The sequence below is a fragment of the Acanthochromis polyacanthus genome, chromosome 1 (genome assembly GCF_021347895.1).
Source record: "Acanthochromis polyacanthus isolate Apoly-LR-REF ecotype Palm Island chromosome 1, KAUST_Apoly_ChrSc, whole genome shotgun sequence".
Lineage (NCBI taxonomy): Eukaryota > Metazoa > Chordata > Actinopteri > Pomacentridae > Acanthochromis > Acanthochromis polyacanthus.
The window spans coordinates 50,565,622-50,584,272 of record NC_067113.1 but is presented as its reverse complement, the minus strand read 5'-3'; the positions used below and the strand labels follow the sequence as shown (position 1 = coordinate 50,584,272).

Genomic DNA, 18,651 nt, shown 5'->3' with positions numbered 1-18,651 from the left:
AAAATTACAACAGCAGTCTTATATCCCTATGGCATATGAATAAGCCGGTATTTGTAGCTTGTTTTGTGTGCTTGTGTGACACTGCATGCAAACAAAGAATTGGACTTAGCTTCCTACTGATACCAATCAATTAAAAATGGTCAGCCCGAGTTATGATCCTTGGATCAGGGTCAGGACATCCCAAAGTATCACTCCTAAACCTTATGGCTAATGGCCCATTAATGGCTCAAGACTCTCACGACTGAAGGTGTTAATGGTTGTGAAACTGCCTAATCAGGGATGATTCAAAGTGTTGATAGCGGTGAAACTTTCTGGCGAAGCATCTCAAAACCTTATTAAAAGCACCTGATAAGTGTTGTCCGAGGCCTCCTCTCTGTTTAGAGATGGCTGATCCAGTTTAACATAGATGGCTTGCTTCAGTCCTTTCTCAAACTGTCTATTTTCTCTGCCCAGAATGTTGCTGTCCTTGAAGGAGTGTAACTTATCCTTTAGGTGCAGGTGAAATGCTGAGGCTCTGAGGAGCTGGATTTCCTGTGTTAAGCCATGCATTTGTTTAGTCTACCTATGTATAGGTCTGTGCACTCCTAACTGCACTGGGCTGCATAAACAATATTCAGCTTGTGTGTGGAGGTTTTATCTTTAGAGTGAATCATGTTTCATCTCAGAATGTTGCTTGATCTGAAATGCACTGGGATGTTGTGTTTAGAAAACCTTCCAAGATCTTTCTAGATATCTCTTTTTAGTTTACTTTAACATTTTGACCTAGAAACTGAAGTTTTGTCTTTATGAAAGTCATAATTAATATTTTACCCTATTGAAAGATTGCACAATATGAAGCAGGATTCAGAAGGATGGACAAGGTGCAAATATATTTATTTTTTATATTGCAAGTTTGCATTTTTGTATGTGTTTACGTGCATGTGTGTTTGTTTGTGGCTAATCATTGAGCCTTGCGAGTTTGTGAAAAACTGCAGTGATTTCAATTTCCACTGAAAATAGAGGTCATTCTGAGAATTCCCAACCTTGGGTGTCCTTGGAAGCATCTCAGCTCAATCTGTGGCTGATGGGATGAATGGGATGTGGCTTGTTGCCTCTCAGTCACATGGAATGCAATCTATCTATCAGCCTGACTATCCAGGCAGGGGAACATAGACAGAAACAAGATGTCTGGAGACAGAAGCTAGAAAGTAGGATAGAAACAGCAAGTGTGAAGCACGTCTACATTTGTGTACTGACATAAAGACGATATGAACACAATTTGCTCATAACTTGTTTATTTAACATCAGATCAGCAGCTTTAAGTCACCAATTTGACAATATAAATTCAGCTGTATCCATGAGCAACAGTTTGACTCCCTGCTGGCTCCTACCCTTGTTGCTGAAGGGAATATGCATTTGCATTGGCAAAGGTTTTCATAGCTGTCATGTATCTTGTCATTGTGTAATCATTGCTGCAGAAAATGTAAAGCACTCGCCCTTTTACAAATCTGAGGTCTTTTTTACACTTTTTTTAAAACTTCTTTGGTAGTAGAGAGATAAGAAACAAATGGAGAGAAATGTGTTAAAAGTCAGCACCATAATCATACCGGGAACATCTTGATTACATGCTGTGTAGCATTCTCACCATAAGGGAGCCCCATGGTTTTATGTAAAACGGCACCAATTTTATCCCCTTAAATCAGAATGTGGTGCACCGATTAAGAGGTGTTCCCTCTGGTTGTTGACAGATCAGGGAATTAAAGGGTTGGCTCTTCCAAATTGGTATTTAGCCATACACAGAGTTATGATTTTATTTGGTTAGATTTTAAGACAATCCATTACCATAAGGTTTGTATCCACCCAAAAGCAAGGAAAAGGACTAGAATTATGTCTGTGATTTGCCTAAAGTTGTAATATGACATTTACAAGAGCATCGTGAGTCCCACTTACTCTTGATAATCCATGGATATTTTCAAATTTAGGAAAGAAATGTTCATATTGAGTTATTTAAATGTCATTCTTGACGAGTGTGAGCACCACAAGGATCATTCTAGTCACCTCCATCTGAAGGTCCATTTCTACCAGTGAGTGGTTTCACAGTTTCATAGTTTGAGAGCCGCAACTCTCAAAGCAGTATGAGTGAAATCCTTAAATTTTGGGGAAATACAGTTAAAACAATTAGCTTGCCAAGATTATATTGCATTAAAAAATGCAAAATGCAACTGTGGTTTTTGGCGTCTTTTGGTGTGACTTAATTTCGATCAAATTAATTAAGTTAAAAATAATGAAAGTATTGCTAAGCAAAGCGACTTATTTTGACATTTGTGGTTGTTTTCTGTGCAGGCAAGAAGCACTGCTGGCAGCCATAAGTGAGAAAGACGCCAACATCGCCCTACTAGAGCTCTCCTCGTCCAAGAAGAAGAAAACCCAGGAAGAGGTGGCAGCTCTGAAAAGGGAGAAGGATAGTCTGGTTCAGCAGCTCAAACAGCAGGTAACACGCCAAGACTAAAACATTAACATCCAAGGGAGCACCAGGACAGGTTTCTCATCAATTATTTTAAGGTCCAATATGGTGAAAATCCATTTTGTGTGTGTTTTGTGCCTGTTATAAACTTTAAGGTGTAAAGTTAAAGCTAAAAGGACAGTAAGACATTTTTTAAACAAGGACTGAGGACTGTTGTGTGTCAGTAAAACCTAAACTCAGTCAGCATTTCTGTTTGTATCCGTTTGCTTCTCTCCTGCTCTCTGTGCTCACATGTACTGCACTTTAATACAGCTGAATTCCCAATAAAGCTGTTCTTATCTACATAATTTTCTGTTTCTGTTGTCAGACAACAGAACTGATGTAGCACTTCAGAGACTACAACCACAACATTATCTGACAAGCGAGTGATATTTCATCAGAAAATGATCACTCAGAAAGTAAGATAGACAGCCCTGATCTCTCATACTCATTCACATTTGTGTCAGCTACTGTGCAGTCACCTGTGTTGCTCCGCTCTGTCAATCACAGATGCAGAGAGAATCTTCTTCCTGAAGCTTAGCTGTACGTAAAGCTATAGAGACTCAAAGCCGATTTAGAACAGTACTAAATATACTAAAACCAGAAGTTGTACAATCATGGTGAAGCAAACTATCTCTGCAGTGTTCTGAGCAGAAAATTTGAAAGATACACTGCCTGTCCACAAAAAAAGTCACTACCTGGATTTAACTAAGCAAATAGGTAAGAGCCTTCATTGGATAATTACTGCAGTGATGAATATGTTTCAGCTGCAACAACTTATTTAACGATAGCTGATGCAGTGAGGAGCTTCTCAATTCTTAAACAACCACATCATTAGACATATCCTGTGGTCATAGAAAGGATGTTAATCTGTTTCAGAAGGGTCAAATTATTGGCCTGCTTCAAGCAAAGACAACAACTAAGGAGATTTATGAAACTACTAAAATCAAGTTAAGAACTGTCCAACGCATTATCTTGGATGATTGTAGGAAATCAACAGTAGAACTCACTGCTATGGTTAATAGTGAAAGTAAGAGCATTTCAACACACACAATGCGAAGGGAGTGGTTCAGGGAGCATGCGACGTTATTTTCACACATGGATTGACCTCTACAGAGTCCAGACCTCAGCCCCACTGAGAATCTTTGGGATGTGTTGGAGAAGACTTTGTGCAGTGGTCCAACTCTTCCATCATCAATATAAGATCTTTGTAGAAAATGAATCCAACTGTGGACAGAAATACATGCCGTGACACTGCAGAAGCTTATCGAAACGATGCCACAGTAAATGTGTGCCATACTCAAAGCTAATGGCAGTCCAACAAAATATCAGTGTGTGACTTTTTTTTGGACGGGCAGTGTACATTCAGGGAAAATGTGAGACTTTCAGTAATTTGCTGAAAAGGGAGGAAAATAAGCGAACAGGAGCAGAGATGGCAATCGACAGCGGAGGTGGTGAAGTGATGTGCACAGAAAAAATGAAGATAGAAGTGAAGTGAGGAATGCAGGAACCAAAATTGGAAAGGAGTAAATAAAAACATGGGAGCGCAGGTGAGGTGGCAGTGATGAGCGGAGCAGAGAAAACAAGAGGAGCAGAGAGAAACCGAGTCCAGATGTGACCACAGCCCTCCAACCACGGAGGGTAAATTTAGGATTAACCTACCACTCCTACACTCACCACACACATATACACACACAAACACACACACACAGTCCTGATCTCCAACAAATCTCAACTGACAACACTTTTTTTATGAATTTGTATTTATGTAAATGTTCTGCCCGCACACAAACACACACAAAACCATACGCGTCACTTCCATGGTATGTATAGACGAATCCTAGCACACTAATGCACACGCATGCACGCACGCACGCACACACACACACACACACACACACACACACACACACACACACACACACACACACACACACACACACACACACACACACACCGATATGTACACACTGATCCAGGCCAAAAACAAGGATATAAACATGACCAAATGCCTCTGCGGTTCCACACAGAGGTCTATTCACACACACACACACTCAGAGACACACACACAGTTAAGGTTCTCGTGGGTCCAGTGAAATAACCAACCCCTTAGTGGATGAGCCTACTGGGATTTCGGTGGATTTCTTCTTCATCTGTTCAAATGTGGTATTGCTGTTACTAACTTGCTTAATAAAAGGGAAATTAGTCTACAGGGCAACCCTTTCTTCCCCTCTTTGCTTCCACATTTTTGTATCGATTCCAGTTTTTCTTCACCTTTCTCGTCTTTGTTTTCTTTGACACTCTCTAAGCCGTTTATCCTTCCCCATCTCAAACAATCGCTCTAATATTTGACTAAGTGGATACTTGATTAGTTGCCAATTCTCCAGAGCAAAAGAGCCCTACAGACATATCATTTACTCGAATCTTTTCATTTTTCACGTATGCATTTTACGGTAGTTTATGCTCTTACCAACTTTTAGCAGACTTCAGCTTATGGAACAATCTGTTAAGCCCCTAACTCACACGGCTGCATGTATTTTTATGTCTGCACATGTGTGATCAACACTCTCACGCACACATTGCATGCCAAACACATTGACACAGTTATGACACACAGTAAATCACGACCAAGGAGAGACTGCACAGCTTTATATTCAGTTTTTCCTCTTGATTTTAACTAAACTGCTTTTTAGAGGTAATAATATAATTTTCATCCTTCAAACCACTTGAATAGACACAATGCAGCAAGGCTTTTGTGGCAACAATATTTCCATTTATTGAATATTGCCAAGAATCCACTTAATGGATGGAAGAAGCTCAAAAGGATTCAGTGAGATAGGGTTGTACACGCAAGAGAAAGAAAAATCTGCGCGCCTGAAGTGTGTTTGAATTGGTGTTTAAGAGCGAAGAGAGTAGCTGTGTCAAATGAAGTCATTGTAACAAGCATCACTCTTCTCTCTCTTCCTTTCTCGTCTCCCTCTCCGTTCTATTTGAAGTCATTTATGACACCTCGGGGTCTCGAAGGTGGTTACTGACAACACAGAGACTCTACTGTCTGCTGCTTCCAGTGAATGTGTGTGTGCATGCGAAGGCTGTGTGCAGTTTTCGCAGCACTCGTGGTCTCTTTCTCCCGTTCTCTCTGTAGTGTCATAATTTTCAGTCCCTCAGTGATGGATCACAGCCGAGACTTCCTACGTATTCCTGAGTGTGTGTTTGCAGCGTTACCATTAAGGAAGCTGATACTTGTGTAGTAAGTTCTTCAAAGTGTCGCTGATAATCTACCAGACAGATGGACAGAGAAAGTTGCAGTGTGAAATTACTAGTGAGTGTAAATCAGTAATGAAGTACATGATTTAGTAAGCAGTAAACTCACTCCCTCATGTTTGCAGTGTCTTTAATGTGGTTTCACATATTTCTGTGTTACAAACGGTCCACACCAGAGTTTTTTGAAGTTTCTCTGAAGTGTTTTATGGCGGACCACCACTCATCGGTTGATTCAGAGGTCAGAGTCGGTGTTTTTTGATGGAGCGCTTAAATGCTTCCTCGCGTCTGGTCTGAATTTGGGTTCAGTTGCTGCGGTAACCTGTGCCCCACAGCTATCGCACCAAGCTACAGAGCAGATTGAATTCAGAGGATCACACTAAATTGTGTAAATCAGCCTAAGAACTGATTCAGATAAACGTGTTGCTTATTGCAAGTGCAGTGGAAAGAGAAATCTACATTTTCCCCTCTGAATCCCAAACAGTTTCTGTGTGTTTTTAATTGCTCCTGACACATTTTTACTTACTGTGGACTCATTTTGACAAAAAAGCCTTCATCTCCATGGAAACAGCACAACCATGGCAGGAAGTTGAGAGGCCTTGGAAATGTATTTCATGCAATATGACAAAATTATAATGGCATGAATCATAAAAGAGAGAATATGAAAGTTGAATTACTTTGATTATTTCATTTACAAAAAACTAAAAACATTTAAAAAATCTAGATAACATGTACGATGACATGCCCACAGTTGGTGACTCCATATACTTGAGATATTTTACTGCTTCCATTTTAGATTTGTTTCCATTCTTGTCTAATATGTGTGCCGTCTAAACACCACCTGCAGTTCAGCCGAGAAGTGCCTGAATTTTTGTCATTCGTGACTGCTGAGTTTTTAGTTTATTTACACAATCTGGTCAGAGCAAAAGGTTTTATTTTAGGCCAGATTTCAAATGAGATGCGCAAAATAAAATTATTTTGATGAAATTTTAGCTTAGATATGATTACAGTTTTTTATAGCACATCACACTATATATATAGTTCAGGGACCATCAGAAGTTGAAAATCCAACAGTTGATTTATGGCTCTAATAAATGGGGTCATTTTTTTAAGGTTAAAATGCCTTTTACCCTACCAATGGGTTAATTCGACAAAGTGCAAGTACTGTCAGGCTGTTTGTAGATAAACACCATTTAGCCCTGTGTAATTACTTTTTCAGTCAGAACTGACTTTAGTATTGGTTGCATTTTGAAACATCTAAACAAATTTGTCAAATCTTGCATCAGACTTTATAGAAAAACAAAAATGTTTCAGTGTGTTAATATTTGTCTATGCACTGATGGCCTGACAAAGATAAATGCATTTAGTCAGAATGCAAGTGAGAAAAGGTTTTTTATTTGCAGTGCTTATACAACACACATAAAAACACACCTGTGCGTGTTAAAGAATATCTGTGTCCCAGAAAGCGTTTCCTGCACGTTGGCCTTTAACCCTCAGCTGTAGGAGACTGTAGATCAGAGTGACCTCAGCTCTCTTCACTCTCTTCTTCCTCTGTCATTCTCACAGTCTCCTTCCTCTTCACTCCAAGTTTTATTTTCTTCAACAGTATTATGGAGAGATGGAGACTAAAGAGAGAGAAGGGGAGGGAGCGTGTGAAAGCAAAGGGAAGAAAGAGTGATTGTAATATTTTATGAAATGGAACGAGAGAAAGAAGAGGGGGAAGGTGAGGATTATAGCACCATCTGTCCCTGCAAAGACACACATGTGTTTAACATTTACAGGTTAGGGATGCATGTGTGTGGTTATGACCTCGCTCCACACCTGTGTGGCTCTGAAATGGGCATTTTTAAGACTTTGGCTCTTCATATTAGTGCTTTTGAGTGCCTTTAGCGCCTTTCTCCAACTTACAACAGACCTACATTGTAGTGAAAATATGCAAGAAACTCAGAAAATACAGGACACTAAACTAGTAGGGATCAAAAAGGGGGTCAAAACATGTTTCAGTGTCAGTATTAAAACATCTGCAGACGATGGTGAAGTCAACACTTTCAGTCAATTCAGGACACCCCTCAAAATTATATAGAAATCTCTGTTAATTCATTATTGAACTAAAAACATCATGAATAACCCAGTTTCTGCCTGTTTTTCCTCAGAGTCAGAGTTCACGGTCGTATGAATTTTATTATTTTTGTCTCTCTTTCTGCACTTAACTGTTCATCATTACTTGTTTGTAATCATCTAGACCTCTCTTGTTACTGACAAGTGAAAAAATGTGGGTCTAATCTAATTTATTACTCCACCGAGACGTATTACAATGAAATAATTCCCTGTAGTGCCCAACTCATTTCATTATCATTTATAATTTTCCACTTATCAACAATTTTCCTTACATGATAGAGAAATAGAAAACCCAGTTTCTTATCTTGATGAAATAGTTCTCGTCCAATCATGACTCAGCAACTTTTCGTTATTGATAATTGCACAGATATCTACAAAAGGTTCCACTTTCGCCACTAGAGACGAAGATGAAACAATAATCTAATCTAATGCTCCCCAAAGCCTTATCACAATGAAATAATTTACTCCTAAGCATGACTCAGCAGTTCCTCCCTCACTTCACTCCACGTTCATTTGTTTCTCATTCAGCCCATTGCCAGGGGGTTACAGCGGAGGTGGGGGATGAAGAAGGGAAGTATGAGGGAGGAGGAATGAAATAATGGTGTGATGATTAGATTAAGTGAGAAAGAGAGAGCTGGCACAGAAACAAGTAAGCTGAGGTCAGCATTCCTGACAATTAAAGAAAGAGGGAAAATGTAAAGAACAGCCAGAGAGGAAAATGAGGACGCCCCCTTTGCCTCTTCTTTCCTCATGTCTTTCCATCACCCCCTCCTTCTTGTCTCAAATTAATATTTAAAATTTTCGGGCATTTTATTCTTTGTCCGTCATTTTATTCAACAAAGAGTGAAAAGAGACCGAAAGCTTCTTGAGCTAACGAGCTTACGAACTGCTCGTTAACAATGAATGGCTTGTCAGCTTGTTCGCTAACATAACAGTAAGGTCATATAGTTTATTCAAAGCAGGTACTGTGTTCGTACCAATGACTTCTCTCAAATAAATGCCTGAAACTGTGTGTCTGTATTTGTGGAGCAGTTTACACTCCAGTAAAAACAGTTAATTGAAATTGGAAAGCTGCACACAGATAACAAATTAGCAGTTTTCTCCATTTTGAACAGTTTGGCACTCAAGACAGCTTGGTATTTGTCATATGTCGCTTCTTCACAGAGATCATGCTACAGTGCTGCTAAGATGCTACAATTTCTGCTGCTATTGCTTGACTCTGCTCTTTTATAGCCAAATCATGTTTTCCAAATTTTGTCATCCACACATTCGTTTTAAAATTTGTTACCGTGCAAACAATTTGCACACCAATCACCAACTTTGCACGTGCTAGGAAAAGAGATGGCGCTTATTATAACTGATATGAGCAGAGAATGTATAGATAGATATGTTATACCAGTTCCACCTTTAAGATTCATCATTAACAAAATCGTAATCAAGTGTACTCTGCTGCTACTGTACTTTGGAGATGGTTTGATTTCAAACTGAATCAAGTTTGTTTCTATTAACTGTTTGGCACTGAATAAACTAGGCTGTGTGACGTCATCAGGAGGTGGTGGTATAGGTTATACATGGTTATAGTAAACAGAATAGAAGAAGACATTTGTGATATCTAAGGAACTACAAAGAAGAAGAAAAAAAAACAAATATTAAACATCTACGACATGAAAATGGATAGACGCCTTTAGGAATTGTTTTTTAATCGGGAAAATTGTACATTTTCTTTCATTTCAGCTGCTATTGGCCATTTTTCATTATATTCAAGACAACCAAAGACACAGGAACAGCTTATCAGCTTATGTGTAAATGTTTGCTACATCAGAGCATATTTGAAAAAGGTGTTTCCATCTCCCATAATGCCCCAGAACTCTTTTTCAAAAAAGTCAAAGAGCACATCAGTTTTTGTTTTCCAAAATTTTGTTCTTTACATTCACTTTTTCTAATGCAATATAACCCAAAATGCACCCACATCAAATCCTCTGCTTGTGATTACTTCTGTTCCCACCTTAAATGCACAACAACGTCTCCACATTCAGTCTGCATAATTTACACACAGAAAAACAGAGCAGAATATTATGTGAAAAAGGCAGAAGTTTTCCAAAACTTAAGTTTACTCCACCATTGCATAAATGCACTGCAGAATTTCAGCATTTTAAATGTTGATGTGATCTGACTTTAGGTTAAAATATGAGTATTTGCATCCATGATGTTTTCCCATTTATGTCCAAACCATGGTTGTATGTGTGTTTCAGATTGTTGAAATCAGTATAAAATGAAAAGGGCAAGAAGAAGAACAGATGGACCAATCAAGGAAAAACATGGTCAAAAACTTGGACAAAGTTAACGAAAAGAACAAAAGAGCAAAAGTGAATCAGACATAAAGCAATGAGAAGAGGGGTGTAGAGAGAAAGATATAAAAATGAAGGCATGTTCCAGAGAGGAGGGGGAGAAAGAATTAGTCACAGATACAAGGGTAAGTTAAGGAGCTCAAAGGTCAAGGGGGAGAAGAAGTGAGAGTGAAGAAAGAAATAAAATACTGTGCCTGTTGAAGATAGAAGAGACTTAAAGTCAATGTAAAATAAGCTGAGATCATTAAAGACAGAGGGAGTAGGAGAGACAAATGAGCAGTGTTTGGTACTTAGGTAGGGAGACTTAATCATTGAAATTACTGTGCATGAGAGAGCTGAGGGATAAAGACAGGAAGAGAGGAAGGGGAGGAACTGGGGATTATTTAGATACAGAAAGCTCTAAGATGAGGAGAAAGAGAGGATGGGACAAAGACAGATAAAGTGTGGAGGTAGGAAGCTTTGGAAAGAAAATGCTAAAGAGATCAGAAATCAGGCGCCCTCTCGACACAGCTTATCCTCTTCTTAACTCGCTCCCCCTTTGTTGTTTCCTTTTTCCCCATGTCTTAGTCTGTATCTTTCTAAATTCTGAGTTAGACTAATTTGTTATGTTCTTCATTTTTTATGTGTCTTTTAAAGTAGAGTACATGGATCGTTCAACAGACAGATACAAAGACACTGCTGAGAAGTCATGTTGTAAAGTGAGGGTAATAGAGTAAGGTGATGGAAAGTTACCAAAGTTGTATTGTATGCAGCCTGGCTAGCTCAGTTGGTAGAGCATGAGACTCTTTACCTCAGGGTTGTAGGTTTGAGTCCCACATTGGGCATATCTGTTTTTAGACTGTGAAATATAATCCCACCCACATTTCTCTGATGCCAGGCAAAAATTTGTCTTGATCAGGAGCTATTAGCGTTTCGACAAAGGGCTAGTGAGTTTTATATATGAACTATTTTCGAGTTTTATGTTGCTTGGCTGCTAACTCAGAATTGTGGGTTTGAGACTATGATTGTTATCATCTTTGTTGGGAACCCAAGTCCTGTCAGGAGTTAAGCCAATCAGCTTCTTTGATGTATAGCTAAAGATGGACATGCACCTGTTGGATGACTTTTTTCTCAGACCACCATCCGGGTGGGGTGATGTTGACGTCCGTGAAACCGAAGAAGAGACAGAAATGTGACCCTCTCTGAACCTATTAAGGCCTGGCTAGCTCAGTTGGTAGAGCATGAGACTCTTATGCTCAGGGTTGTGGGTTCGAGCCCCACATTGAATGTATGACCTTTTGGACTATAAACACCTTGTTATGTGTTCTGCAGACTACAGTTGCCATTGTGTAGGTCTGCAGCAATGGTTAAATTGGTAACATCACCTCTGGAAAATACACTGTACAGACAAAATGATACTGCTTCTAATTGTCAGGGTGGTCTTATGGTGTCCACAGGAGTGTTTTTATCAGCACAGATTCACCTCTACAGTCAGAGGCTGCCTGCTCTTACATCTCAAATCCACACCTTTATAATTCATCATTGAAAGAGTTGAAATGGAAGTATTTGTTGCTGGAGTTTGAAGGTTCTTTGATTAGTCCATGCTTTCCATTCAGCATGTACTTTTGTTAGTATTAATAGGCCCATGTGCATGTCAGTTCTCTGCTTTCACAGTTCTTAGTGATAAAAGTCTGCCATCAGTGCAGTCGTATTAACAAATAGGTCATCAATTGTGTGCTCAACTCACTTTCCAAAACTGGAAAAAAAAATCTTGTCAGGAGTGGGATTTGAACCCACGCCTCCATTTGGAGACCAGAAGTCCCTTTGCTCAGGAAGGAGTTCAATCTTGAGTCTGGCGCCTTGGACCACTCGGCCATCCTGACCAGTGACAATGGAGTTAATTCCAAGTTCTTTGATGAAACTCTGTGTTGAAGTTCTCAGCTACAGAACTACATGACATTGAGAAGCTGCAGTTTTTTTATATTAAAATGACTGTTGATTTGCAGAACATGTCTTCAGTAGACAGTGTTTTGAATTCACCTGAACAATGTGTTGTCCCTATAGTCTGTGAACTTTAGCCCCTTATTGATGTTGTTGATATTCTACCAACTGCATCCGCTGTGATAAAATCACTGTAGAACACTGCAGAATTGAAGGGTAGAAATCTGATGCAGTGAGTCACAATGACCAAGTGATCTAAGGTGCTCTGCACGATGTTAAAAGGTCATTTAATGCTTTCCACATTCACAAGGATACACGTGACCTGAATTTTGTCATCCACCAAAATCTGCAATGTGGCCTAAATGCTGTGACTATGCAGACTGTCCACATGTGCCAGGAAAGCAAGGAGTGCTTAAAACAAATGTTTACTCTAAAGGAACACTGTGCAGGGTGATTGTATAATTATGTAATTAAGTAGTCGCTGCAGGACTTTGGAGGTGCTTTAATTTCCATCTGACGTGCCCCTGTCTTAACATAAATAGACCCATGTGCACGTATACTGCTTTCAAAATCATCATTAAAACAAGTATGTCCTACTATAGTTGCATTAACAGATAGGTAAGCCACTGTGCATTGAAGTCTGTTTTATACGTTGTGTTCTAAACATCATTATCATTAACCCATCTGAACATTGGGGAAAATTAAGTGAGCAGTTGAGGGAGCTACAGTCCAACAAACCACCATTATTCTTTCCAGTGGACCACCTGGTTTCACAACTATTCACACCTTGAGGCATGAGAGACCTGGGTCATTAATGGACCATTACCCATGTGGGCTGACCAGACACAGACAATGCTGCAGTGTCATCTCACTGATCACTCCAGGAATTTTACCAAACAAATAGTATGAAGTCTGAAAACAGTTGTCAGGCGTGGGTTGTGAACCCACACCTCCATTTGTAGACCAGAAGTCCCTTTGCTTAGGAAGGAGTCCATCCTTGAGCCTGGCACCTTAGACCACTCAGCCATCCTGACAAATTGGTCCTTTTTGATGATTCTTGGTTGAGTTTTGACCATCCTGAGCATTTGTCTCTCAGCAGCATGTGATTGCTTGTGTTTCCTCCCTGACCATGATAGTGACAGTGGAAGTGACACTCTTGGAAAAGTGGAGGGAAAGAATTTAGAGAGCAATTAAGGAGGCCACACCCCACCAATTTCTGTAAGACCAGTGTTTACAGCCAAACCATGTAAATGGATATTGTGGGGACCAGTATTCCAAGTGAAGTTTTGTGAGAATTGCTTTGTCACAACAGCTACGCCCAACATGGGGTTCGAACCCACGACCCTGAACTTAAGAGTCTCATGCTCTACCGACTGAGCGAGTCGAGCTGGGCTGCTCAAGCACGCACAAAATGTCTTTAAAAAATTCTTATAGCAACAAACAGTTAATACAATTAAAAGGAGTTGGGTAGGAACTGATTAAGCATTTGAAGCCTTGACAAATGTCATACCCCCCATCGAATCGCCACCTAATCGCGGTGGAGGAGTTTAAGTGTCTTGGTGATCCTGGGAGCTATGTTGTCTGGAGCATAAGCCCCTGGTAGGGTCTCCCAAGGCAAATTGGTCCTGGGGGAGAGACCAGACTAAGAGCGATTTAGAAAACTCTGATGAAAGCACAAAGAGGTGAAGCCGCTACCTCGCCCGGGTTAGGGATACCGGGGCCTTCCCCTGGAGCCAGGCCTGGGGGGGTGGGGGGGAGCTCGCAAGAGAGAGTCTGGTGGCCGAGCCTTGGGGTCCCGTGGGGCTCGGTCGGGCACAGCCCGAAGAAGAAACACGGGGCCACCGCCCAGTAGGCCCACCACTTGCAGGGCAGGAAGTCGGGGTCGGGTGCTATGCTCACCGGGCAGTAGGCAGGGGCGGGCGCCTGGGCGTGCCGCCCTCTGGTGGCGTAGACTAGCTCTGGGGACGTGGAACGTCACCTCAGTGGTGGGGAAGGAACCTGAGCTGGTGCGGGAGGTGGAGCGATACCGGCTAGATATGGTTGGGCTCATCTCCACGCACAGCAAGGGTTCTGGAACCAGAATCCTGGAGAGGGGTTGGACTCTCCTACACCGGAGTTGCCCAAAGGGAGAGGCGCCGGACGGATGTGGGGATACATACAAGCCCCCGGCTGAGCGTCGCTTTGTTGGAGTTCTCCCCAGAGAACGAGAGGGTCGCCTCTCTGCGACTTCGTGTTGCAGAGGGGAAAACTCTGAGTGTTGTCTGTGGTTATGCGCCGAACAGCAGTTCAGAGTATTTGGCCTTCTTGGAGTCTCTGGGTGGTGTCCTGGAAGGGGTACCGCCTGGGGATTCCATAGTTCTCGTGGGAGACTTCAACGCTAACGTGGCCAACGATGGAGAAACCTGGAGGGGGGTGATTGGGAAGAACGGCCTGCCCAATATGAACCCGAGTGGTGTTTTGTTATTGGACTTCTGTGCTAGTCATAGATTGTCCTTAACAAACACCATGTTCAAGCATAAGGTTGCTGATAAGTGTGCCTGGTACCAGAGCACCTGAGGCCAAAGGTCGATGATCGACTTTATTGTCGTATCGTCAGACCTGCGGCTGTATGTTTTGGACACTCGGGTTAAGAGAGGTGCAGAGCTGTGAACTGATCACCAACTGGTGGGGAGTTGGATCCGATGGCGGGGAAGACTGCCGGACAGACCTGGTGAACCCAAACGTGTAGTGCGGGTAAATTGGGAACGTCTGGCGGAGGACCCTGTCCATAGGGTTTTCAACTCTCACCTCTGGAAGAGTTTCTCCTGCATCCTGGGGAAGGTTGAGGACATGGATTCTGAGTGGTCTTTGTTCAAAGCCTCCATTGCAGAAGCAGCTGCTAGGAGCTGTGGTCTGAAGGTCACTGGTGCCTGTCGCGGCGGCAGTCCAAAGACCCGCTGGTGGACACCAGCGATGAGGGAGGCCATCAGGCTAAAAAAGGAGGCTTTTCAGGCCTGGTTGGCTCGGGGGTCTCCCAAAGCAGCTGACAGGTACCGGCTGGCCAAAAGGGCGGCAGCTGTGGCAGTTGTGGAAGCTAAAACTTGGGTGTGGGGGAAGTTCAGGGAGGCCATGGAGAAGGACTTTCGGTCGGTCTCGGGGAAGTTCTGGCAAACCGTTCGACGCCTCAGGAAGAGGAGGCAGGGCTTTGCTCAGGCTGTGTACAGTCGGGGTGGAGAACTGTTGACTCGTACTGGGGATATCTTCGAGCGGTGGAAAGAGCACTTCGAGGAACTCCTGAACCCAGTAAAGACGTCCTTTATGGAGGAGGCAGAGCCTGAAGACTCGGGGGGATCTTCGTCCATATCCATGGCAGAGGTTGCCGAGGTAGTTAAGAAGCTCCTCGGTGGTAAGGCGCCAGGTGTGGACAACATTCGCCCTGAGTTGCTGAAGGCTCTGGACATTGTTGGACTGTCTTGGTTGACATGTCTATACAATGTCACGTGGGCATCGGGTACAGTACCTGTGGAGTGGCAGATCGGGGGGGTGGTCCCTATTTTCAAAAAGGGGGACCGGAGAGTGTGTTCCAACTACTGGGGTATCACACTTCTCTAGGGTTTACTCTAGGGTGCTGAAAGGGAGGCTCCAACTGATAGTTGAATTTCAGATTCAGGAGGAGCAATGCGGATTCCGTCCCGGTCATGGAACAGCGGACCACCTCTTTACCCTTGCGGAGCTGCTGAGGGGGGTCATGGGAGTTTGACCTTCCAGTCCACATGTGTTTTTTGGATCTGGAGAAGGCCTATGACCGTGTCCCCCGAGGGGCACTGTGGGGGATACTACGGGAGTATGGGGTACCGGACTCGTTGCTATGAGCCATTCGGTCCCTATGCGACCAAAGTGAGAGCTGTGGCCGCATACTCGACACTAAATGAGACACGTTTCCAGTGTGTGTGGGACTCCGCCAAGGCTGCCCCTTGTCTCCAATCCTGTTTGTGGTCTTCATGGACAGGATCTCAAGGCGCAGTCGTGGTGGGGAGGGTGTCCTGTTTGAGGGGCTCAGGATCACATCTCTACTTTTTGCAGATGATGTGGTTTTGTTGGCGTCCTCAAACCGTGACCTCCAGCACACACTGGAGCAGTTTGCAGCCGAGTGTGAAGCGGCAGGGATGCGGATCAGCCCCTCCAAGTCCGAGGCGGGAGATGGACAGGCGGATTGGTGCGGCGTCAGCAGTAACGCAGGCGTTGTACCAAACCGTCGTGGTGAAGAGGGAGCTGAGCCGTAAAGCGACGCTCTTGATTTACCAGTCCATCTACGTTCCAACCCTCACCTATGGTCATGAGCTTTGGGTAGTGACCGAAAAAACAAGATCGCGGATACAAGCGGCTGAAATGAGCTTTCTCCGTAGGTTGGCTGGGCTCAGCCTTTCGAGATAGGGTGAGAAGCTCAGACATCCGGAGGGTGCTCGGAGTAGAGCCGCTGCTCCTTCGCATTGAAAGGAGCCAGTTGAGGTGGTTTGGCCATCTGATTCGGATGCCTCCAGGGAGACTTCCTTTGGAGGTTTTCCGAGCACGTCCATCTGGGAGGAGACCCCGGGGTAGACCCAGAACTTGCTGGAGGGATTATGTATCTCATCTGGCCTGAGAACGCCTCGGGATCCCCCAGGAAGAGCTGGAAAGCGTTGCTGGGGGGAGGGACGTCTGGAACGACCTGGTTCACCTGCTGCCTCCGTGACCCGGCCCCGGATAGGCGTAAGAAAATGGATGGATGAAATGTAATTGAAGTGTGGGCCCGACTAGCTCAGTCGGTAGAGCATGAGACTCTTAATCTCAGGGTTGTGGGTTCGAGCCCCACGTTGGGCGTGCAAAACTGACAGCTGTGGCAACTGGAATTGCATACTATGCTACAAGTTAGAGGAGACTTTCACTCAAACTGTTTTTGCTGTGCTGTTGCCAGGATTCAACTTAGAATTCAACATTATTGCAGACACATTAATTGTGTGTTTAAATATCTGAAGACCTTACTCAACAGTATTCAAAACAGCTACGCCCAACGTGGGGCTCGAACCCACGACCCTGAGTTTAAGAGTCTCATGCTCTACCGACTGAGCTAGCTGGGCTGCTCAAGTATGCACAAAATGTCTTTAAAAAATTCTTATAGCAACGAACAATTAATATAATTAAAGGGAGTTGGGTAGTAACTGATTAAGCATTTAAAGGCTTGACAAATGTCATAGCATTACACAGTGGTTTAAAATACTTGTAGACATTTATCTGTGGTTCTGTAAAGTTATCAAGGCAGCAAGGCATCTCCACCTATTTCTCCATCATACCACTGGGACTGCAGCAGTTTTTTTTCCTGGCTGAAAGACAGTTGCAGTGTGGTCCTGGCTAGCTCAGTTGGTAGAGCATGAGACTCTTATTCTTGTGGTTGTGGGTTTGAGCCCCACGTTGGGTATGAATGTTTTAGACTTTGCCCTTTGGCCACATAATCTCCCACCATGTCACCTTCCAGGAAATCTGCTGGACAACAGCATTCTGACTCAGGGCTGTCAAGTAACATGACCTTTAACACAATCCAAAGACATCTGTGGTTGTTGAGTTGCTTCCTGTACCCAGAGCGTAAACTGCGTTTGATTGTTTTTTGTTTTTTTTTTACCATTTATGCCCCTTTGTGTTTTGTCTTGTGAGATCTTTAGCTTTTAAATTTTTGTGGGGCGACATAGGGACCAGAGTCAGACCCAAAATCCCAACTACCAGTCTGCATCTCCTCATAGTTAGAGTGCAAACAAGAAGCGGTCCTGCTTTACAGCAACTAAAGAGGCTGCACTGGCGGGAATGACTTGATTCATATCCCGATATGAGTGAAATACAATCTAGAAACAATCTGATTTGAGTAACAGAAGGCTTGTCATAGGCCAAAACACTGCAACCAGCTATATTACCCTAAGGCAGGATTTACAGCTGTCGTGGTGACAACTATTTTATCTAAGATCATAAAAATACATTAGGTGATTAGTAGAAATACTGTATACTGTTCAAGTTCAAGAGGAATCTTGCAGGAATATGTGTTTGTGTGTATTTGATTGGTGAACACAGTACGTTGGCAGGTGATGCTACATTGCTGCAAAATGTTTAATTTCCTTTCTTATAGTTCTTGTTTTGGTCCTGCTCAACTGTAACAAGATATCTTATCATGTACAATATTAGTTAATGCTGATGACAGATAATGAAAAACACAAATAGTCTATGAAGCCCTGCGACAGACTGGCGACCTGTCCAGGGTGTCCCCTGCCTTCGCCCGAGTCAGCTGGGATAGGCTCCAGCACCCCCCGCGACCCTAGTGAGGATAAAGCAGTGTATAGAGAATGGATGGATGGATGGAGTAGTCTATGAGAATAATGCTGCAATTGGCTATGCAGAGGTTTTCTGTTATACAAAACTGCAAATTTGCATAACAACAAAGGTGAACACTGACCTCCAATTTTTCATATTTGAGCTTAAGGCAGAGAAAATAATGTCTTCAACAGGGTATAAATTAAAAGA

General features: G+C 42.8%; 1 protein-coding gene and 4 non-coding genes across 5 annotated transcripts in view; 3 read left to right on the top strand and 2 right to left on the bottom strand.

The window, feature by feature from the left end:
• LOC110963314 (ELKS/Rab6-interacting/CAST family member 1-like) overlaps positions 1–18,651 on the top strand; it is a 183,013-nt gene that overhangs the window by 120,934 nt on the left and 43,428 nt on the right. Inside the window, 1 exon segment of the mRNA XM_051959255.1 lies at positions 2,323–2,470. Coding sequence (XP_051815215.1) covers positions 2,323–2,470 — 148 coding nt within the window.
• trnal-caa (transfer RNA leucine (anticodon CAA)) lies at positions 11,961–12,071 on the bottom strand. The gene is made up of 2 exons: positions 12,034–12,071; positions 11,961–12,006 (listed from the first exon to the last, which is right to left on the bottom strand). It is a non-coding gene; the product is annotated as a tRNA-Leu (tRNA).
• trnak-cuu (transfer RNA lysine (anticodon CUU)) lies at positions 16,896–16,968 on the top strand. The gene has a single exon. It is a non-coding gene; the product is annotated as a tRNA-Lys (tRNA).
• Positions 17,153–17,225, bottom strand: trnak-cuu (transfer RNA lysine (anticodon CUU)). The gene has a single exon. It is a non-coding gene; the product is annotated as a tRNA-Lys (tRNA).
• On the top strand, positions 17,491–17,563 carry trnak-cuu (transfer RNA lysine (anticodon CUU)). Its single transcript has one exon. It is a non-coding gene; the product is annotated as a tRNA-Lys (tRNA).